Below are 23,823 nucleotides of genomic sequence, written 5' to 3' on the forward strand. Positions count from 1 at the left end.
GGACTGTAGCACTCATCAGGTCTTTATTAGTTTAAACTTCTGGGGAAAGTGTGAGGACTAATGAAGTGTTTCCATCTGAAACATCTGCCCATTTCCTGACCACAACATTAGAGTTTTGCAGGCAGCAGGAGCCTCGCCATACAGCACTGAATTCAAGGCCAGAGAGCAGGCCACTGGAGAGACACTAAGCTGCACGTGTCTTGGGATGAGGGAGAAAACAGGCTGGGAGATGAACCCAGGACTCTGGAGCTGTGAAGCCCCCTTTACTTCAGATATACAGTACATTTTTAAAAAATATCCAAACTACTGTACTTTCTGCCGTGGTCTTGCGGTTCACTGCATGGACACTGTCCCACACACTGAGCGTGCAGGTTTGGTGGACTGACCCACTAACAGCTACTTCTGCTTTCAAGATAACTGGAAGTGGTGGTGTCAGATGTCGCTGTAAGTTAGAATAAGCTGGACATCTTCAAACATGAGCAGACTGTGAAGCTCTCCTGCCTCCTCCATTTCTTGTGCTTTGGCCTCGTTCCTGCACGTCTGTACACATCTCTGTTTGTGCCCGGTTGGACGTCTCATTTAAATTAGATGAAGCATTCGGCGTGTAGCGATTGCTAATTACTGTTTATTGCTTTATGACAGCTGCAATTTCAGCACAATTGAGGAGCATTAGAATATTTTTTGCAACGATGATGGTAATTAAAGGGACGCTTGACAAGCTGCAGCTTTTCATTACGCATACACGCGTCTCATTAAGAATACAGTGCAGCTCCCTGCCAGAATGTACTGAACAATCATTTGTAATCATTAGCACTGAGAACATTAAAAAAATCCACAAGTCCAGACTCCAGGGTGGTGATCCAAGGCAGTAACTGGCAGAAGGTAGTGACCCGCCTTGGCCAAACATGAAGTCACAGCTATGGCCCCACTCATTCCAGTCTAGTGAGACAGTACAGGTCTGTGGTTTTATTAGCACAACTTTTTTTGTGCAGAAGGCCCATGTAACATGAAGCACAAAATGGCAACACCAGAATGGAAATAGCACAACAAAATGGCTGCCTGATGACGCCACGGTCATAAAGATAAACAATTAGAAGAAAAACAAAGCAATTATAAAGTCAGGCAAGCAGAAGTCTAGTGGCCTGAAAAATTAGATTCACACCAATGTGAAAACACAGCAAAAGCAAAATCCATCATGGCTGTTGCACCCAACATTTCCATTGTAAAAGCCTCCCGGCCAGGGCCATAAATCCTTAAGTAAAAAAATGTTTACTTCTGTTATGGTTTTGAATTACAGTAATCCCTCCTCCATCGCGGGGGTTGCGTTCCAGAGCCACCCGCGAAATAAGAAAATCCGCGAAGTAGAAACCATATGTTTATATGGTTATTTTTATATTGTCATGCTTGGGTCACAGATTTGCGCAGAAACACAGGAGGTTGTAGAGAGACAGGAACGTTATTCAAACACTGCAAACAAACATTTGTCTCTTTTTCAAAAGTTTAAACTGTGCTCCATGACAAGACAGAGATGACAGTTCCGTCTCACAATTAAAAGAATGCAAACATATCTTCCTCTTCAAAGGAGTCAGGAGCAGAGACTGTCATAAAGGCAGAGGAAAATCAATAGGGCTGTTTAGCTTTTAAGTATGCGAAGCACTGCGGCACAAAGCTGTTGAAGGCGGCAGCTCACACCCCCTCTGTCAGGAGCAGACAAAGAGAGAGAGAGAGAGAGAGAGACAGATAAAAAAATCAATACGTGCCCTTTGAGCTTTTAAGTATGCGAAGCACCGTTCAGCATGTCGCTTCACTAAGCAGCTGCACAGAAGGTAGCCAACATGAAGATAATCTTTCAGCATTTTTAGACGAGCATCCGTATCGTCTAGGTGTGCGAACAGCCCCCCTGCTCAATCCCCATACATCAGGATCAGAGAAAGTCAGCACAAGAGAGACAGAAAAGTAAGCCGGGTAGCTTCTCAGCCATCTGCCAATAGCGTCCCTTGTATGAAATCAACTGGGCAAACCAACTGAGGAAGCATGTACCAGAAATTAAAAGACCCATTGTCCTCAGAAACCCGCGAAGCAGCGAAAAATCCGCGATATATATTTAAATATGCTTACATATAAAACCCGCGATGGAGTGAAGCCGCGAAAGGCGAAGTGCGATATAGCGAGGGATTACTGTACACTTATTGTTGTCCTTGAGGTACATTTTTTGAATGTGAACATTTTAAATTTCATAACCTTTCCTTCCAGAATAATGTATTTACCATAGTTGGATTATTTTTGCATTGTTTTGATGTCTGATTTGTTTATCACAGGCACTCGTATTTGGTTTAGCGGTTCCTACCTCATTGCCAAACAAACAACCTAGTTAGTGATGTCACCATCTAGAAGGTTTAAAGGTCAGGCTGCTCATTTCTTAACCACCCAAGTTTACGGAGATAAATCAAATTTCTGTGCAGATTTATTTTGGCAGCGCTGCTGACTTTAGACTTTAGTATTGTTCTGTCTCACTTTGATTTTTGGGATCTGACGAAAGATCACTTTGACCTCCTGTTAACGAACTTGAAGACTTGCGTCTGCCTACTGCTTGTCGAATTATTAAAATATGATCTGCCAGCTTTGAAACTGTATAAGATCATTTAAACTGTTTGAGTTTAAGTCAGGTTTTTCCACCCTGCCTGGATAAATACACGTATAGCCGGCAGGATATTTTATCTATCGGCTTACGGAGCGAGAGTTGCTCGATATCCGAGTTAATCCGCGTCCACAACATTCCGGACAACATCGCACGAACACCAGGCTCTCTGTGGATTACAATCCCAACTTCGAGGAGCCACCGGCGGCGCAAAGAACGTAAACAAAAGAGGGGGTGCCGAGGCGGCGTGCTAGTGAGGCTAAGGAAGCAGCCACACAAACCACCGCTTCCAAGCATTTTCTCCTCAAATGTGAGGTCGCTGGCAAACAAACTGGACGAGTGGCAGCTGCGGATTGCAACGGAAAAGATCATCAGGGACTGCTGCCTCCTGCTGATCACGGAGACGTGGCTTAATCCACTCATACCGGACATGGCGATCGAGATAGCAGGCCACATAGCACACCGGCAAGACAGGACAGAGTGCTCCGGTAAGAAGAGAGGAGGGGGCTGTGCATTTATGTGAACAATAGCTGGTGCACAAATTCCACCATAGTCACCAGACACTGCTCTCCAGACGTGGAGTTTATGACAATTAAATGCAGACCCTTATACCTCCCCCGTGAATTCAATGCTATACTGCTAACTGCTGTGTACATAGCACCAGATGCTAATGCTAACTCGGCTCTGGGGCTTTTGCATGACACCATCAGTAGTAAACAGAGCAAGTATCCTGAGGCTGTTCACATCATTTCTGGGGACTTTAGTCATGCAGATCTGAAAGCAGTTCTCCCCAAATTCCATCAACACATAAAGTGTGCAACCAGGGGAGTAAAAACACTGGACAAGTTGTACACAAACATCAGACAGGCCTATAGGGCTAAATCCCTAGCACACCTTGGCCAGTCTGATCACACGTCCCTGCTTCTAATCCCTGCATATACTCCCCTCAGGAAACAAGCTCCCACTATGACCAGGACTGTTACCAAATGGCCCGAGGAGGCCTCCCAACAGTTGCAGGACTGCTTCCAGAGAACTGATTGGGAGGTTTTCTATCACCAAGACTTGGAGAACCACATTGCGGCAGTCCTGGATTACATCAGGTTCTGCACGGACAACGTCACCAGGGACAGACGCAAAAGGATTTATCCTAACAGGAAGCCCTGGATGACGAGGGATGTCCAGAGTCTGCTGAAAGCTAGGAATACTGCTTTCAGGTCTGGGGATGGAGCTCTTTACAGTGTAACCAGAGCGAACCTGAAGAGAGGCATCAGAGAGGCCAAGGCAGCATACAGAAGGAGGATAGAGGACCATCTGAGGAGTAACAACACCAGGCAGGTGTGGCAGGGTGTCCAGCACATCACCGGCTACAAATCCAGCAACTCCACTGAGGGAGACACTTCTCTGGCAGAGGAGCTGAACATCTTCTTTGCCCGCTTTGAGGCGACACCAACAGCAGCTCCATCACAGCAGCCTGTTCACAACACCAATATACTTACAGTGGAAGAGTGTGAGGTGAGGCGGGTGATGAGGAAGGTGAACCCGAGGAAGGCTGCAGGACCTGGTGGCTGGACAGGTGCTGAAAGACTGTGCAGATCAACTGGCCGGAATCTTCACTAGGATTTTCAACCAGTCCCTGTCCCAGGCCACTGTCTCATCCTGCCTCAAGTCCTCAATCATTGTTCCGCTGCCGAAAAAATCCATCACAAACAGTCTGAATGATTTCCGCCCAGTGGCACTCACATCTGTCATCATGAAGTGCTTTGAGAAACTGGTGCGGAGTCATATCATCGCCTGCCTGCCAGCAGACCTGGACCCATTTCAATTTGCTTACAAAGCAAAGAGATCCACGGAGGATGCTGTGGCCACAGCCCTTCATGCTGCCCTGGCCCACCTGGAGCAGCAGGGGAGTTAAGCCAGACTGCTCTTTGTAGACTTCAGCTCGGCGTTTTAACACCATCCTCCCACAACGACTGGTGTCCAAACTGGTAGATCTGGGACTTCCATCACTTACCTGCAGTTGGATACTGGACTTCCTGTCTGGTCGCTCCCAGAGGGCAAGGCTGGGTCTCCACACATTCACTGCTCTCAGCCTCAACACCGGGACGCCTCAGGGTTGTGTGCTCAGCCCGCTCCTCTACACCCTCTACACATATGACTGTGTCCCCACTCACCATAGCAACAAGATTATAAAGTTCACGGATGACACGACGGTGGTCGGACTCATCTCGGGCAAGGAGGGTGAGCTGGCATACAGGGACGAGGTGGAGCGGCTGTCAGAGTGGTGCACAGTCAATAACCTACTCCTAAACACCAAAAACACGAAGGAGCTTGTTATTGACTTTAGGAAAAACAAAACTGACATCCAGCCACTCATCACTGGAGGAGCCTGTGTGGAGAGGGTCCCGGTGTTCAGGTTTCTGGGCAATGAGCTGGAAGATGACCTGACCTGGAGCACCAACACCAAGGAGCTGCTAAAGAAGGCGCAGCAGAGACTGTATTTTCTGAGAATTCTCAGAAAGAACCATCTCCCAAAAAATCTGCTCCTTGCCTTTTATCACTGTTCCATCGAGAGTGTGCTCACGTACGGACTGTGTGTGTGGTACGGCAGCTGCACTTCCTCAGAAAAGAAAGCGCTCCACAGGGTCATCAGGACAGCGGAGAGAACAATTGGTTGTACCCTCCCCACTCTGGAACAAATCTACACCTCCCGATGCCGCAAAAAAGCAATAGACATTTCACAGGATTTATCACATCCCGGTCATTGCCTCTTCCAGCTTTTGCCATCGGGCAAGAGATACAGAGCAATGAAAACCAGGAGAAACCGCCTTAAAAACAGCTTTTATCCAAAAGCAATCATGGCCCTGAACTCAAATAAAACTGCTCCGTATCATTGTACCAATGTGCAATATAGACCTTAAGTCAACAAGTGCAATTTGTATATTTTGTAAAATACTTTTATTACTATTTGGTTTGTTATTATTTTCTCTCTTCTTGTCTTATTAACTCTTATTCCTCACACTGAGTCGACTGCACCTTCAATTTCGCTGTTCCTTTGTAAAAGTGACAATGACAATAAAGATCTATCTATCTATTTAAATTTTGAACAATAAATAAAACTCGGCAAAAATAAGAAAGAATAGTGATATACAATACAACAGCACTTATTTTTTTGTATAGCGCTCCTCACTGAGTGCAGGAGCAGAGCACTGCGAATCTTTCTCAGTTAAATTACAAGTACAGAGTATACCAATGGCTAAATACAGACCTGGTGCACATACAATACAGATTCATTAAAACACACATGAGCACTGGAATGGCAAATGTGACACAGAAAAGATGAATTAGTGGTGCTGACCCAGGTTTGGGTGGTAGTGCACCTCCAAATAAAACCACAGATCAGTGTACAGCTGTAGATATCTGAAAGGAGAAGAGAGAGGTAGAGATTCTAAGGAATCCCAATATGCTTTGCAAGGAGATCTATCTTCAAGAGGAGTCCGAATGTCAGTAAACGGGGAGTTTGAGAGTGGAAACAATGAAAAATTGTTCATTTTAGGGCAGCTGGTGAGAAGACAGTTAGCCATCGGGCTGGTTGAACAAACTGTAGGCTTCTTAAAGGAATGTATGGCGAGGAGGGAGGAACCCATTTGTCAAGACAAAGGTTTTATGGTAGAACCACGGAACAGAACACACCTGCCAGGCTGCAGCTGGAGTGGTATGACAGTATTTCCTCTGAGACAGCTAGGACACAGCAAGCACAGGGAATGAGCAATGGTTACATCTTACAGAATGTGAAGAAAAGAGTTACAGGACACTGAAGAAATGTGTTGATTTAAAGAGTGACAACCAGCCAAATTTACACCAGAGTTCTTTATGGTATGTAGTGGTGAGAGGCTGATGTCAACAAGGCTAGTGCTTACAGAGAGTTCTGTGGATGGAGAAGAACAGGTCAGGCTAGAAGAATTTATGTAATCGTTAATTCAGGATTAGATGGCAGGGCAGGAAGTTGAAGATCTGGGCTGAAAGTTTTTTGGTTGAAAGAAGAAATCATTGGTATAGACGGGGTAAACCAAGAGTACAACATACAAGAGACCCTATGGAACACATATAGATAGAGAGAAGACAAAAAGGTCCATCAGGCACTTCTGCAAAGTTCTTCAGGTAGATGAGCTCAAGTTGGAACTGCTGAATACACCGAAGACCGGGGTGCGGGTTTCATGGCTAACACAACCCCTTCAAAGTTATACAGAAGCCGTGGACAATGCTACTGAACAAGGTGCTGGACAGGAGACACTAAACATTCAACTACTGAATTTGTGAGGAGTAATGCAAACATTACTCAGGTTGTGGAAGGGCTGACTGTTGTCTCGGTGGATATTATGAGTTTTCCAGTATTGCAGAACTCAAAGAAGCCTTATGATCATGTATGTTGGAAGTCTCTTGCAGGACTAATAATAAAAGAGCATTGGATTCTCGGATGACTGTTGCATGACAGTCAGTCCCTGTATTTCTAGAGTTACATTTTTGTCCCTATTCTAGACGTTAAGATAGCCATAAGAGTATAGCCCGTCATGTCTCCTATTTTGTTAGTGATTTTCCAGAACAACATAACAGTTTGAGATCCAGTCCTGTGCAATGAATGTGGGAGGTGAGATGGGTCCCATGGAAGTCAAAGGACATTTTGGAAGGCCTGTATCTCAGAGCTGGCTTGGGGTCCTAGGATGTCCCCTGGAGGAAATAAGCCTTGCAATGAACATCTCATGACCACTGCAACTGTTCCTAATCTAGGCATAATTAGGCATCTGTTGAAGACAATCCTGTTCAAAAAGCATCCTAGGACTGTGTGCAGCTCCTTTTTTGATATCGTACATGTGTTCAGATCCAACCAGCCATCAAGCAGTCTTGGTTTCATATGAGTTCAGGCTTTCATCTGCCCTTATATCTGACTGTAGTACTTTCTTGTGCCCTACTGTAAATTTTGTTGGTAACAATGAAAATGATTTCCAATAACAGACAAAATTGAACCTAGGAACACCATCTATGGTAATAAATGGATCAGAGTAAAAAAGGAAGAGGAATTAGGAGGTGGCCAAATGTTAAAACTGTATGTTCTAAAGTCATGGCCCTCGTCTTCTAATATGACATTACATTAATAGTCATGGAATATTCCCAGAGGGTGGTTCACTAAATTACTCAAGACATTTTCAGATTTATTCATGACAAGAAGATCGACAGTCAGTTTTCAGATGTGTTCACAGACGTGCTGAGCCTCCATGTTGGAGTTGATGGGTATTCTTCACACATTTAATGCAACCAAAACTTTACACTCTAGCACATTTCAGCATTATTCAGTAGTGTGTGCAGCACATAACCATTCAAGCAATAATTAATAAAATTAAAATTTCTGCATATATATTACAGATTCATTTTATAATGTTTTCAACATTTCATTTTCATGGACAGTTGAAAAGAACCCTGTGGACGAATTACAATGAAGCTTGATGCAGAGCTGGCAAACTTTTATGGCTTTAAAGATTAAGAAGATTTAAAATGGCTGTAGTGTGGCTTTCATTCCTCGTAATGCCCATCTAGCTGCAGGAACATTATCTTTCCAAATGTCAAGGTGAAAAATCGGGTCTCTTGGTCCAGCGCTTGACATGTACACAGGACATTGGTAAGTGTCCGTAGTTTTGTTGACTTCTGCATGGTTGGCTTTCTCTGATCTTGACATGCAGCGCAAGTGAATAACCGGTAGAGAAACAGGGCTCTGCTTAGGAGAAGCATCTATCAAACCAGCCTCTGTCTTGTGCCAAGCTGCACCCCAGACATAGAGTCCATACACAAACATCCCTTCTTGTGGAGGATCTCTCATCTGAAAGAAATAATAATAATAATAATTCATTACATTTATATAGCGCTTTTCTCAGTACTCAAAGCGCTATCCACACAGGGAGGAACCGGGAAGCGAACCCACAATCTTCCACAGTCTCCTTACTGCAAAGCAGCAACACTACCACTGCACCACCTGTGAAACTCAAATCAGAAAGCCACCATCATGGATCGATGCAATTTAGAAACACCACTGAGGATTCTATGACTCAAAATATATTTCTGTTTTTCTGCAGAATTTTTAGAGTTGAAATTATATTTTTTTGAATGCATTATTGGCTCTACATATTTTCTCTTGAAGAAGAAAGCCAACATCCTCTCCATGTCTTCGTCCATGTCTGTCTGTGTGCAAAATTCTTTTTGAGTAGACTTGGATGATTTGGTACATTTTAAGGATAGAAGTCAATGAGTACTGACAAACACTGATATTTGAAATTGAAAAATCACCAAGCACACCTAAGTAAACACATACAGTACTTTGTGATGAAACAACTGGACAAAAATTCTGAACAAGAAGGCCAAATTACACAGGAGCTTGTGTAAAAAGGAAGCATTAGCGCGAATTAAAAGTGGGTCTGTACCAAAATTAAAGCTTCTCTGTATTTGTACTAATTCTCTTCAGTTTTTGAACTGCAATTATCTGCAACTTTACTGAGACATGAAGGCTACGTCCACACTACTACATTTTCACATAAATACGGCATTTATAAACTAAAACAATCTCCGTCCACACTAGTTTGGTTTGGCTACACTGGGCATGTGCACATTGGCAGAAAAATCCTTGAAGGTCTGGAAACTCTACCGGTCACAGGATTTATTGTAAAACCATAGCGACTGATAAATTATTTTCCTTTTGCTCAAATATGCAGCATTCAAACTGTACAAAATGCAATTCAGGTGCATACAGGTAAGCATCTGAATGCACCATGGAGAGTATTTCATCTATGCCTGCTTTGTTGGAATATGGTTTTCATCCGTGAAGTGTGTCAACAAATCAGGGAATGTGATGTTGTAGTATGAAAGGTCCAATCATGCAAGGGCTATGTAATAAGCATCAAGCAAATCAGAGCGTGATTAGAGCCTGTGTTTCTGCCCATCCTCATCAAAAACACTGAGGCTACATTGTCAGAAGTCTATGGCTCTGGAGAACATTTTTAAAAATTTCTGTTTTAGATGGTTAAATATGCCAGGGTAGTGTGGCTGAAAGGTGAAAATGGAGACTAATATCTGTGTTTTTAAATGAAAACATAATAGTGTGGATGAGGCTCAAGGGGGTGCGTATTTCATTACAAATAAAGGTACACCGATGACAGTGAAAGAGGATTTCTGCAGTCCTTCTAAAATGGTTCACCATTGTTTAAGCTTTTTCAAGATTGTGTATTGTCTGATATTTTTAGGTGTTTTGCTAAAAAATAAAGAGAATGGATATAATCTTACAATACAGTATACAAGGCTACAACACTACACTTTCATCTGAACTTACGTGTTCCTTATCTCTTTGAGTGATGACAGTCTGGAACACCATTGGCTCCACTGTTCCTGTTCGTTCAGCATGTTGCCTTACACATTGTTGTTTGAAAATCCCAAGAAGGCCCTTTGGATTTTTAAATGCACCAAGCCAATATGTTGGCATTTTCTCCTGACCCTATATAGAAAAAAAATATTTACATATATTTATATAGACACTGCATACAGCCAACATCAGACTTATTGCAAGATCCAAAAACATAATGGCATTTCTTACTCAAAAAATGCAACAAAAGAAACATTTTTAAAACATTTCAGAAAATGACGTAATTTTTTATGAAATGGAAAGAAATGGCCTCTCTAGGCTAGCAGTGATTGCTATTGCAAGAACAGAAAAATAAAGACATCTCCAGTATTTCTAAACTGTATTTAATTATTGTTTTTTGCATCATAGAGACATGGTTCTTGAAACATAAATGGAATTATTAATCTGATTTTATTTATGTTTCTGGAATTAAAATCTGAGTAGGGAGCAGCAATGCAGTCAGCCAATAAACTATCAACTTACAGATTGTGCAAATGAGGAGTTTTCATTAAATATTTAAAATAATGAAATACTTTTGTGTTCATTTATAGGACTAGGCCATTTATTTAGGAAAAAATAGAAAATGGCCAGAAGTCTGTGTGATGGTGCGGGTCCGGCTCCATGCTCTCTCTTCTCATTTGGGAGTCTCTTGAACCCGACACCATTGATAGTCATGAGTGGGATGAGCTGTACAAGTAAAAATATATCGTCACATCAAAACCTACCGAAGTACAACATTCTGGAAGTATTTAGATACTTGTTTTCTTGTTCACTCACTAGTTTTTATTACCTATATTATGTGTGCTGTGGTCCTGAAACATTAACAGTTAAAATGAACTGATCTATAAAACAGTGTGTTTGTGCTTCTTATGAAAGAAGTAATACAAATTAAAGATTTAACTGTAATCAAACTCTTGATTCTTTGTGCTGTGAACATTCCAAGCAGTGCAAAAAACAAAACTGAGAAATGGATATATGTCTAAGGGACAACACAAAGATTAGTCAAAGAATGAACAAGGGTTGAATGTCTAAAAAGACTAGAAAATCGAAAACAACAATCATAACTCACAAATAAAAGTCAAAGATACTAACCTAAGACCCCTTTCCCTGACTCTTAATACAAATACTTTCAAGAAAAATAAAACCTAACTTTTTGAGGTAAATGACTTTATTCGTTTTTCTTGCTTCACATACAGTAATCACTACATATATATGTACTGTATACACTGTGCACTATAACTACAGTATTTTGTCTTCCACATCTATCAAGTTCAGCTCACATGATTTCCAAATAAAATATATTTACCAGCTGCAGAATCTTCTCAAAGTGCAGAACCCGCTGTTGTAAATCGCTGATCCACGTCATAGTTGTCCAGTATCCGTCAGGAGAGGCCATCTTCCCAATGGTGAGCCAGTGCTTTGCAGCGCGTTGCTGGATGAGGTCTCTGGCCACACTCAGCTCTGCTGGAGGCAGGTGGTCTCCAAATATATTCAAGGCTTCAGTACAATTCTTAATTGTCTACAATTAACAATTCATGTTCTACCAGTTAGATATTAATGTTTGAAAAAACAAATCAGACAAACTAAACTAACTAAAAGTGTGAGTCATTTTAGTTTGTGGGGTAGCCTGGAGGTAGTGTCTTCTTGTCTTGTGAATTGCATGTGCCACTCTGTGGCAATGTACAGAGCACAGATAACAATTTATAATGCAAAATACATATTTTAAAGTCACTTATTTCATCTGATGAAGAACTTAAATGATTAACAGTTAACTATACATGGTAACCTTGAAGAAAATAACTTATAAGCAGATTTTCCCACATGTTTAGTGAAAATGATGTTATGAATAATGAGAGTCAAGTCAATCAAGGCCAATCAGTACTCATTATCCAGGAATTTTTTCTACTGGGGTTAACATTTAGTTGTAGATTCGTTTCAAAATGATATCTTGCCTCTTTAATGTAATTTCCCTTTGCACCATCAGATCAGATTGCTATGGCTTGTTCAAAACAGAACATAACCCCTGATAACTAGATAAGATTGTGCCTTACACTAATCTCAATGGTGTTACACCCTAGCTTCCCCATTCCAACTCCAAATAAGACAAAACATTATTTGGAAATGAAAGAGGTGGATTGATGTGATGATTTAAACAAATTAAATCAGAAATTGCACCTTCAGCACAACAACTTTAAAAAACAAACACAAAAAATTGCCACTATAGAAAGGCTTTTTAAACTGATGTTCAGAAGCTTTGCAAATCAGATACACCAGGGGTCTCCCACTCCAGTCCTGGAGAGCTACTGTGACTGCAAGTTTTCATTCTAACTCTTTTCTTAATTAGTGACCAGTTTTTGCTGCTAATTAACTATTTCTCTTTATTTTTAATTGACTTTTCTTGAGACTCTGACCATTGAATTGATTCTTTTTTCCTTAAATGGCACCTAAACATAAATTTGATGTGAAGTAAACCAACAGATGACCTCAAACTCCAACCAACTTCATTTCATTCGGTTTCTTAATTTGAAGCCAATTCTCATTGCTAATTAAACGTGCTGTCAAAATGTTTTGTGGACCTGAGGTGATCAACATTACTGAGGCCTTCACCTTTCTTTATTTTAAATTATTGTGTGATGGACGCAGGTTGTTGTTTATGTGTTGGTTCATTCTGTGTCTTAATATTGTTTGGTTGCTAATTAAGAAAAAAAGAAATAATTAAGGGGCCTGAGTCTTAAGTTGTGCATCAGTTAGAATTAAGGCAAAGAGTTAATTAGCAGCAAAATCTGGTCACTAATTAAGAAAAAAAGGGTTAGAATGAAAACCTGTATCCACAGCAGCTCTCCAGGGGCCTCATGTATAAACGGTGTATACACACAAAAATGTTATGTACGAATGTTTCCACGCTCAAATCGCGATATATAAAACCTAAACTTGGAGTAAAGCCACGCACATTTCCACGGTATCTCCAACCCTGGCGTACGCAAGTTTTCCGCTCTGTTTTGCAGACTGGCGGCACCCATAGTCAAACCAGTGCTACTGTTCCTGCGTGGTTACCCTGTCTTTCTTAGATCCACATCCCTGATGCGCCTTTATCATATACACTGAAACTAACTGTATATTGTTTATTAGTTTAATGCATTTGATTGTAATTAACCTGTAACAATATAATGGTCCAGGGAATAGCCAAAGGTTTCCAAATACCATAACTGCTTTAGCGTTGTTACTCTCACTGCACCTTCTTTTTCTTCTTTCAGCTGCTCCCATTAGAGGCTGCCACAGCAGGTCATCTTTTTCCATATTACTCTCATAGCACCACTCGAAGTATTTATATCACTATATCTGAGTGGGGCATCACAGATCTACAGCAGAGAATTATCGGTATACAACATCAAAGCACACGTTGCCTCAACCATGCTGTCTATTGAACTGCTCTCACATGGCAAACACTTCAAAGCCTTTCCTGTACGGACCTCGCGGTTCAGAAACAGTTTCATCCCAAGAACTATAAACACACTCAATCAGTCCATCAAATGCTCCTTGTAGAACTGTTTGTACTTATAAGTACAATTATCTCACTGTAAACTTGCGATACAGTTATAATATTGCACAACCTGAGCCACTTTATAAAGCGCGTATTTAAATATGATGACGATATCATTTTTAAGATGAAATGCAGTAAAATATGTTTATTATATTATACAGATAAAACTTTAACTTAATTTAAATAATCTATATTGTTAATAATTAAACGTGAGGACACGGTGTCGCTGCGCCAGCAAGGATCTGGCGCTCCGTTCACGGATTTTTCCTGCCTCGCGCTGTATTCTTACTGGGTCTGGCACGACACTGAATGTACAGAATAATTAAACACATACTACGAAGATATTTCAATGTTCCTTAAAAGTTTTGAAGAATTGGCATTCTAAGCTTACAGATGGCTTAATGTCTATTACAGAGCTGATTGTGTGGCGATTGGGTATTTGGAGAAAGAAAAGTAAGGACAGGAAATGGGGGTTAGTACGTTTGAAAGAGACAGTACTGCTGCAATAAAGTATTTCATCGAAGGTCGCGCATGGCGTATCGTGCGTGAGACATGAACAATCACTGGGCCACCGTGTTCCCATGTTTAATAACATGCTTTAACTCCTATCATCATGAAAATGATATCACGTATACATCTCAGTATTTTAATTATTCAGAGAGCTGTAATATTACGAATGTAATGGATTCTGTCTTGTCGGAGGAAGAGAAAGCCCGGAAGCACATAGTGATTCACACACATACAGCACATATAATATCAAATACAAAACAAAGTATTTAACGTGCTACTTTAGTTACGATGGGATTTGAGAATCTAGTAAATTAAAAGATTTTAAGATGAAGTTTATGATGTTCTACTTTAATGACAAAATAAACTACGTGATTAAAGTGGAAATTTCAAGATTAAAGTTGACATTTCATGCTTTTTTCCCCACTGTGTGCCTATTTTTTTTTCTCTGTACCCTAATAAGCTTTCATATGACACTCAGACGGTGAGCTACGACTCGCCTTTTCACGGGGACTTTGATATCTGACAACTTCTTTTTTATTTCGGCACTGTGCGTCTTTGTGAACTTGAAACTTTTGAGTTTCTTCGACACACTATGTCACTCGATCAACTTCCTTTTGTTGATTATATCACTGTTTAAACCAACAAATAGTAAGTTTTTCCTTGCCTCCACTTGGTATTCGCTGAAATTCTTCTATTTTCCCCCGTGCTTTTGCCATTGTCTTTTCACAGAAGGCTGAGCTTAAGGGCTATTTATATTGATTTGCATATTCAAAGAGGCATAATTCTGGGAGGAGTCTGGGGAGTGGCAGCAGGCGCATGCACATGCGTTACTTTTCACGCTGTCCGGGATTTATATAGTAGAAGAATGTGGAAGTTGGTGTACGCACAAATTTATGCATCTGGATTTTTTTGTGCATAAGCACATTTCCGCTTTTGTCCGTAACCCATGTTACAGTGTGAATTCTACGCACACCGTTATACATGAGCCCCCAGGACTGGAGTTGGAAACCCCTGAGATATACCTACTGTACAATTAAATTTTACATATTCTACAGATATTATACTAGATGATCTTGCTTGAGTCAAATGATCTTTTCTTAAAAATATTTTTTAGGTTCTTTTCATACCTGAATATTTTTTCTCACTTCTGAAAGAACATTCATGAGATGGCTAAGCTCCTTCTTGATGAACAGGTTGAATGGTGTATTTCCACCCAGTTTCTTAAGTCGATCATTAATTACATCCTACAACACAAATACACCAATGGGGAATTAAAATTATTCTGCATTTGTATTCAAAACACTTAAATGAGACAAAACCCACTAAAAGCAAACTTGTTGCCTTAGTTAAATGTTAAAAATTCAGTTTAAAAAATGAAGTGAAAGAGCAAGAAGAAAATTCTATAAATTAAATACAGTACAAGTCACGTACTTTGCTCCATCCCTTAGGAAGTTTAGTTAAAATACTACTGCAGATCTCCCAAAGTTCTGGCTCTGTGGGCGACTTCAGTTGATAATAAGTTAGAGGAGCTACTGGAGCGACACTCTGGAGGCCATGTCCTGTATGTGATGAAGAATCTAAGGTATTAAGAAGAAAATATTTTTGTTAGCATACTACATAAAACACATCTCTCTTATTTTAAAAAAGCAGGCTTTAGCAAACAAACGAACCTGGTAAGATTGTAGAGGTCTGTGACAAGGGGAACTCTTTAAGTCTAGATGGAGACAGAGATGAATAGAGGCCGTGCAGTTCACTAGCTACATAGTACTCGTCCCCAAAGTGTAGCTAAACAAGAGATAACTCAAAAGAATGAATAAATGAAAAAGAAATAAGCTCTGCTATCTAGTGCTAATAGCAAAATTGTACTCTACTTACATTGGGGGCATTGTGCAGGCTGACTCCTTCAGGTACGTCTAATGAATAGCGAGGGATTGAATCAAGGGCTTGCATTAGGATGTTGACTGGAGTGCCGCTGCTAAAGAAAGCGGCTGGGATCCTATATCTCACTAAAAGGTAAAAGTAAAACAAAGAGACATTTTATTTAATTAGTGATTGGCCATTCTCGGGAATAGTAGCTAAGAAATGTACACAGGTCAAAGGTTTTGAGGTTCTCCTCAAACCTTAATAATATATGTAATTAAATAGTTGTGTGCAAGCTTGATTTAAAGCGCCATATTCCATATACAAAGGAAATGTTTGATTGGTCAAGACTGGATACGGTCTTTTTATCCATGTATTTTTTATATTAACATTTAGTTGTAGATTTATTTCAAAATTATATCTGGCCTCTTTAATGTAATTTTCCTTTGTCCCAGTCTTCTAGCCTTCTAGTCTTTACAAGGTAATATGTACAAGCATGATGAGTTTAAAAAGAAAATTAGCACTGATACTAGTTTTTGTGCTCACTTACGTTTTGTAATGTCATTATCCTTTTTAGTTGCACTGGTACTCATCCAAAAATCAACTAGGGAAGTCAAGCTAAGTCTGTCATTTTCATCTGTTATGTGTCTTCCATAGATGATCTGCAGAACATACAGTAAACCACCTTTAGGTAACATGTGTTGCACAGATATGATGATTCTTCCTCATAAATAGAATTAAAAAATAAACAAACAAACAAACTCCAGCTGTTGATCTGTGCCATTTTACCTCAGTCAGGAGGTACCTAATCCCTGTCCAGGATATGACTTTTCCATCAGTCTCAGAATCTTCATTGTGAAACTCCTCCGTTAGGGCCTGTAGTGCATCCTGCATATGGAAAGTAAACCCCATTCACTGAAGGAAATTTCATAAAGTTTTGTGAACTAGCACATTGCAAATGTACACAGCATTGTTTTTTTTTTTATCTGTTTACTGGTTCTTTACTTTTGATCACTACAAATACTAGTTATTTTTCCAGCAACTGCTTCTTTCAATATTTTTTTCAGCTTATAAACTCCATAGATGATTTTCATAGTTTTCCTACATTTAGTTTCTTTAAATTCAATAGTTTATGAACTATATGTTGCAGCTATCCACCAGCCATACAGTAGGTCAATTAAGGCAAACACATTACACTTGACACTTTAAATTTGTTTCAACTATGTTCCAATGATTAAAAAGTGAAAAATAGAAAAATATCAAATGAACTCTTCCTGAATGATGAAATATTTTCTAATAATTTAGTATGTAGCTTAACATTTATTTAGCGAAACGTACAATGACAAACAAAACAATATGGACAGTGAACATAAGACCCTACCAGATATTCTTGAATTCCAAACGTCATATTTTTCTTGCAGTTCCAGCCCACAATACCCCCACATGTGGCTCGAATTCTCACAGCACAATGCAAGAAGCAAAGATTGTGTACGGCAGGAAGCCACTCAGGGTAGCTGATGACATCCAAGTTTTCTGTATCAACTTGCTGTATATACTTCATCAACCCATCTTTTATATTCTGTCAAATGAAAAATAAGTCACCCTATGTCATTTGAAAGACTTTTACACATAAATAAAGACTAACTAATTAAATTAAATCCTAGATGCTATGTTGTTTGCATGCATGTTTTGTTTTTTATCTGTCTACGTCTTTTGGTAGCTTCTTTTATACCTCTGATGTCACACCATTAAGAGTCATCACAACCCCCTTTATGAATTGAGGTGCCACATAACATTGACAATTTGACTTGAGCTATTTTCTCTTAACTCATTTGTTCTTTTTACTCATTTAATATGTTTAATTCTCTGCTTGTTTTGTTCAACTCTGCATTTGGGTTCAAACTTCATCCCAGTTATGCCTTGTTTGTTGCTGATCTTGATTAAACAAATACTCTCTCACAAAGCACTCTTCAAACCTGATCCCTGTCTCTCCATTAATGGTCACACACCTAATTTAGATAAAGGAAGAAATCTGCGTTGAAGGATTCAAATCAGTTAAAAAAAGGACCTAATGATGAAGTGCACACATTTTCATATGTGTGGGCTTTCTGCTTTCATACATAAATCAAAGCAGAAGCCTCAATTAAAGCAATTTCATCTCAGTGATCATCTGACACTCACAGGTTAGTGCTTTTATTATACAACACTTAAAATTCCTGCAAAGGCTATGCTGTTATCAACTGAGAAATATTACTAGTTAGGCTTGCTTTGGAAGAAAGATGGCATTAGCTGAATGGTGCAAAATAAGCAAGTTCTTCTGATGTGCTTGAGAAAACTCAAGACCTTGATATTCAACGTAAACTTATCTTGGTTCCTGTCTCTGTCTATGTGCAGAATTTAATAGGAGGATGCATTCACATTGAACCGCTTACTATGAGAGTCCTAGGAAGTATTCCTTTGGCTGATCAGCGTCCCAGTGGGGTCATGTCTCCATCATTGCTGGCCACCCCATCATTAAAAATTTTTAAAATAAGGTGCATAATGTTGTCTTCTACATTTGTTGCATATTATGTCAGGCCAAACTGTCTGATTTTATAAATGTCACTATGTTTCTCTCCTTTCCCATGTTTCAGCACTTAAACTATTACAGTACTTACACTTTTAGCTATCTCCATACAGGCAATCATTGATCACTGGTGTGTAATAAGATAAGACATATCAAATATCGTGTTCATTGGTCCAGCTATGGTTGTGAAAAATGTTCGTAGGTTTTCATTAATATTAATTTCTCTACTCCATTTTTGTATATTGCATGCTGTGATTTTTTTATATTCCAGGTAGAGACTATAATTTCTGCAGAAGGTTAATAAAGTTGACTTGGCTCCTTTTAGAAAAGCCTTCAGTTTGTTTGTAGTTAACAAAACATTTAAATGCAAGTTTACATTTGAGGCACAGTTCAAAACAGGCAAATAATATTGTCAACATGCAGATCACCAAATGTCTCAATACTGACCATATTGCATATTTTTGTGTACTTAAGAGATTTGTGGAATATATAATTGCCTTCTGAGAGTGCAAATGATTACAACACCTTGGCATTGAAGGGCCTCCTACTATGATACCAGAGTCTAATTTAGTGTTTAATTACTAGATTTCTGATCAGGTAGTGATAAATACTGGTAGGTGGTGCACATTGGACTGTATAGTCACTAGTTTAAAGTAGGCTACCAAGGCGCAACATTTCCATGGCTAATCAAGTAAGTAAAATTCATTTTTTCTGATTGTTTCCATGGTGTTTCAATATGTATACTGTATTGACAAAAGGTGGTTGAAAGCTAGGTAGCGTAATGTCACTCATTTTTTTAAATCCCTGAAAATTTACTTCTAGTATCCTTTTTAAATCTGGTCTTTCCGTATTCCAAATGAACAACATACATTTGCATCTGATTTTAAAAAAATTGATTTTTAATATGCAATATTTTGGAATTCATTGAAAAACAATGAGAAATTTTGGCAAGGTATTCATTTTAACTGTGTTAATTACTCGATGGCGAGCGCCTGGTGGCCGGGCTTGCACCCATGAGGCTCGGCCGGGCACAGCCCGAAGAGGCAACATGGGTCCTCCTTCCCATGGGCTCACCACCTATGGGAGGGGCCAAGGAGTTTGGGTACAGTGTGAGTTGGGTGGTGGCCGAAGGCGGGGACCTTGGTGGTCCGATCCTCGGCTACAGAAGCTGGCTCTTGGGACATGGAATGTCACCTCTCTGAAGGGGAAGGAGCCTGAGCTAGTGCGCGAGGTTGAGCGGTTCCGGCTAGATATAGTCGGGCTCACCTCGATGCACAGGTTGGACTCTGGAACCTATCTCCTTGAGAGGGGCTGAACTCTCTACCACTCTGGAGTTGCCCCTGGTGAGAGGCTCCGAGCAGGTGTGGGCATACTTATTGCCCCCCCGACTTGGAGCTTGTACGTTGGGGTTTACCCCAAGAGGGTAGCCTCCCTCCGCCTTCGCATGGACATCAGGGACAGTGCCTCTGAATTAGCAGTTCGGAGTACCCACCCTTTTTGGAGTCCCTGGAGGGGGTGCTAGAGGGCATACCTTCTGGGGACTCCCTCGTACTGCTGGGAGGCTTCAATGCTCACGTGGGCAATGACAGTGATACCTGAAAGGGCGTGATTGGGAGGAATGCCCCCCCCCAATCTGAACCCAAGTGGTGTTTTGTTATTGGACTTCTGTGCTCATCACAGATTGTCCATGACGAACACCATGTTCAAGCATAGGGGTGTTCATATGTGCACTTGGCACCAGGACACACTAGGCTTCAGTTCGATGATCGACTTTGTGGTCGTGTCATCGGACTTGCGGCCACATGTCTTGGACACTTGGGTGAAGAGAGGGGCGGAGCTGTCAACTGATCACCACCTGGTGGTGAGTTGGCTTCGATGGTGGGGGAGGATGCCGGTCAGGCCTGGTAGGCCCAAACGTGTTGTGAGGGTCTGCTGGGAACGTCTGGCAGAGCCCCCTGTCAGAAGTAGCTTCAACTCCCACCTCTGGCAGAACTTCGACCACGTCCCGAGGGAGGTGGGGGACATTGAGTCCGAATGGGCCATGTTCCGTGCCTCTGTTGTTGAGGCAGCTGACCGGAGCTGTGGCCGTAAGGTGGTCGGTGCCTGTCGTGGCGGCAATCCCCGAACCCATTGGTGGACCCGGTGAGGGATGCTGTCAAACTGAAGAAGGAGTCCTACTTTTGTTCCGTGGGACTCTGGAGGCAGCTAATAGGTACCAGCAGGCCAAGCGGAATGCGGCTTCAGTGGTTGCTGAGGCAAAAACTCAGGCATGGGAGGAGTTTGGGGAGGCCATGGAGAACGACTTTCGGACTGCTTCGAGGAGATTCTGGTCCACCGTCCGGCGTCTCAGGAGGGGGAAGCAGTGCAGTGTCAACACTTTATATGGTGGGGATGGTGCACTGATGACCTCGACTCGGGACGTTGTGGGTCGGTGGGGGGAGTACTTCGAAGACCTCCTCAATCCCACTAACATGCCTTCCAATGAGGAAGCAGAGCCTGGGGACTCGGAGGTGGGCTCCCCCGTCTCTGGGACTGAGGTCACCGAGGTGGTCAAAAAACTCCTTGGTGGCAGGGCCCCGGGGGTGGATGAGATACGCCCAGAGTTCCTCAAGGCTCTGGATGTTGTAGGGCTGTCTTGGTTGACACGTCTCTGCAACATCGCATGGACATCAGGGACAGTGCCTCTGGATTGGCAGACCGGGGTGGTGGTCCCCCTCTTTAAGAAGGGGGAGTGGAGGGTGTGTTCCAACTACAGAGGGATCACACTCCTCAGCCTCCCTGGAAAAGTCTATTTGGGGGTGCTCCGCCCCGATAAGGGCTGTTTGGTCCCTGTACAACCGATGTCAGAGCTTGGTCCGCATTACCGGCAGTAAGTGGAACCCGTTTCCAGTGAGAGTTGGAGTCCGCCAGGGCTGCCCTTTGTCACCGATTCTGTTCGTAACTTTAATGGACAGAATTTCTAGGCGCAGCCAGGATGTTGAGGGGGTCCGGTTTGGTGGACTCAGGATTGGGTCACTGCTTTTTGCAGATGATGTTGCCCTGTTTGCTTCATCAGGCTGTGATCTTCAGCTCTCTCTGGATCGGTTCGCAGCTGAGTGTGAAGCGGCTGGGATGGGAATCAGCACCTCCAAATCCGAGACCATGGTCCTCAGCCGGAAAAGGGTGGAGTGCCCTCTCAGGGTTGGGAGTGAGATCCTGCCTCAAGTGGAGGAGTTCAAGTATCTCGGGGTCTTGTTCACGAGTGAGGGAAGAATGGAGCGTGAGATCGACAGGCGGATCGGTGCGGCATCTGCAGTGATGCGGGCTCTGCATCGGTCTGTCGTGGTGAAAAAGGAGCTGAGCCATAAGGCAAAGCTCTTAATTTACCAGTCGATCTATGTTCCTATCCTCACCTATGGTCATGAGCTATGGGTAGTGACCAAAAGAACAAGATCGCGAATACAAGCGGCTGAAATGAGTTTCCTCCGCAGGGTGTCTGGGCTCTCCCTTAAAGGTAGGGTGAGAAGCTCAGTCATCCGGGAGGAGCTCAGAGTAGAGCCGCATTGAGAGGAGTCAGATGAGGTGGCTCGGGCATCTGATCAGGATGCCTCCTGGACGCCTCCCTGGTGAGGTGTTCCGGGCACGTCCAACTGGGAGGAGGCCCCGGAAGGACTATGTCTCCCGGCTGCTGGCCTGGGAACGCCTTGGGATTATCCCGGAAGAGCTAGAAGAAGTGGCCAGAGAGAGGGAAGTCTGGGCACCTCTGCTGAAGCTGCTGCCCCCGTGACCCGACCTCGGATAAGCGGAAGAGGATAAATGGATGGATGTATTAAAAACATACCTGACGTAAGAAAAACACATGGCTAGTTGATAGCTTCTTGTTTAACACATTTCACCAGGTTGGTAAAATTACATTTCAATAGTTCTTTATATTATTGTGCAATTATAATTCCTAGGTATGTGAACTGCTGTGAAACAGTTATAGGAGAATCAGCAAATTTAAGCTGACAAAGCTTTCATAGGAAAAATGCTCATATTCCAAATAATCTTGAACCCTGTACTTTTAAAGCACACCAACAATACATATGGAAATGATGAATATGGATCAAACACTTTTTATTAATTATTATTAATTGTTCATTAATTAACTCTGTCACTGTTGTCACAAGAACATGGGTAATGAGCTGTGCACAACTCATGAAAAAATAAACTGGAAATGAATTTTTATTAACTTTGGAAAACAATAAACTACATTAACCGCAATTCAGAAATAGAAGTTGAAGATTTCACATTTCTTTCAACAACTTTGTACATGATAAAAACAACATATATTTTTTAGTAATAATATCAATGCAGAGATTTGTGTTTTTACCTTTGGTGTATCTACAACAATCTTGACTGAAGAATGAAGCAATCTCACTGTTAAGCTTGAGCTTGTTTGTGCAGATACCCAAATGCGGAAGTTTTTATTCACATCCTCTTTTTCTTGAAGAAGACTTTCCAGAGTCATCATGAAGTGAGTTGAGTTTTGGATATTCTCTAACAAGAGCCACTCTCCCTAGATAAAAAAAAAAAACAATTAACTAGAAAATTAAGATTAAAAAACACATTATAAATAAATCACTCAATACAAGCTTGTAAATCCTGATTATCACTAGGCACTAGTCTAAATGGACTATTTACTGTTTACCTTTTCCGCATGGCTAAACACACATAGTAATACTCATGTTTTATGCCTTCTTGTCATCAGGATGTTCAAATGTGGACTGGACAGTACTTATACTGTACATCATGTAGTTAGTGATTTGTAAAGTTGTAATTACATTTAACTTGTAAACATGTTACAGCAGTCTGAGCCTCCACTCAGTAAAGAGTGCTATACAAAAACAGACAGAAATTAAATACAATCTATGCTGATTAGGCAGCCAAAATACTGGTACTAAAGGAAGGCATATCTAAAAATGATGATGGCGTGCACAAATTATTTAGTATGCAAACATTGTCCAATCAGTTGTTGTATATCACAAACTGTAAAAAGCCATTATCTATCTATCTATCTATCTATCTATCTATCTATCTATCTATCTATCTATCTATCTATCTATCTATCTATCTATCTATCTATCTATCTATCTATCTATCTATCTATCTATCTAACTTCCCACCAAAAAGGAATTACAGATGAAATATCCATCCTGTCATACATTTTCAAACCTGTTTTAACCAAATTCAGTACAGTCATTGACTGAGCCAAATACAGAAACATTAATGGCAAGGCAGGAATCATCTTA

The 23,823-nt window shown here is 41.2% G+C and overlaps 1 protein-coding gene across 1 annotated transcript in view; it reads right to left on the reverse strand.

Moving 5' to 3' along the window:
• Positions 1 to 7,911: 7,911 nt before the first annotated feature.
• LOC114649411 (uncharacterized) overlaps positions 7,912 to 23,823 on the reverse strand; it is a 239,282-nt gene continuing 223,370 nt past the window's right edge. The window contains exons 89-99 of the mRNA XM_051924730.1: positions 22,905 to 23,090; positions 17,369 to 17,566; positions 16,777 to 16,875; positions 16,538 to 16,649; positions 16,003 to 16,133; positions 15,798 to 15,912; positions 15,559 to 15,704; positions 15,255 to 15,371; positions 11,383 to 11,595; positions 10,008 to 10,169; positions 7,912 to 8,507 (exon numbers count right to left, since the gene is read on the reverse strand). Coding sequence (XP_051780690.1) covers positions 8,181 to 8,507; positions 10,008 to 10,169; positions 11,383 to 11,595; positions 15,255 to 15,371; positions 15,559 to 15,704; positions 15,798 to 15,912; positions 16,003 to 16,133; positions 16,538 to 16,649; positions 16,777 to 16,875; positions 17,369 to 17,566; positions 22,905 to 23,090 — 1,806 coding nt within the window. The 3' untranslated portion in view covers positions 7,912 to 8,180. The remainder of the gene's footprint in view (positions 8,508 to 10,007; positions 10,170 to 11,382; positions 11,596 to 15,254; positions 15,372 to 15,558; positions 15,705 to 15,797; positions 15,913 to 16,002; positions 16,134 to 16,537; positions 16,650 to 16,776; positions 16,876 to 17,368; positions 17,567 to 22,904; positions 23,091 to 23,823) is intronic.

Source organism: Erpetoichthys calabaricus, chromosome 3 (genome assembly GCF_900747795.2).
Source record: "Erpetoichthys calabaricus chromosome 3, fErpCal1.3, whole genome shotgun sequence".
Classification (NCBI taxonomy): domain Eukaryota; kingdom Metazoa; phylum Chordata; class Cladistia; order Polypteriformes; family Polypteridae; genus Erpetoichthys; species Erpetoichthys calabaricus.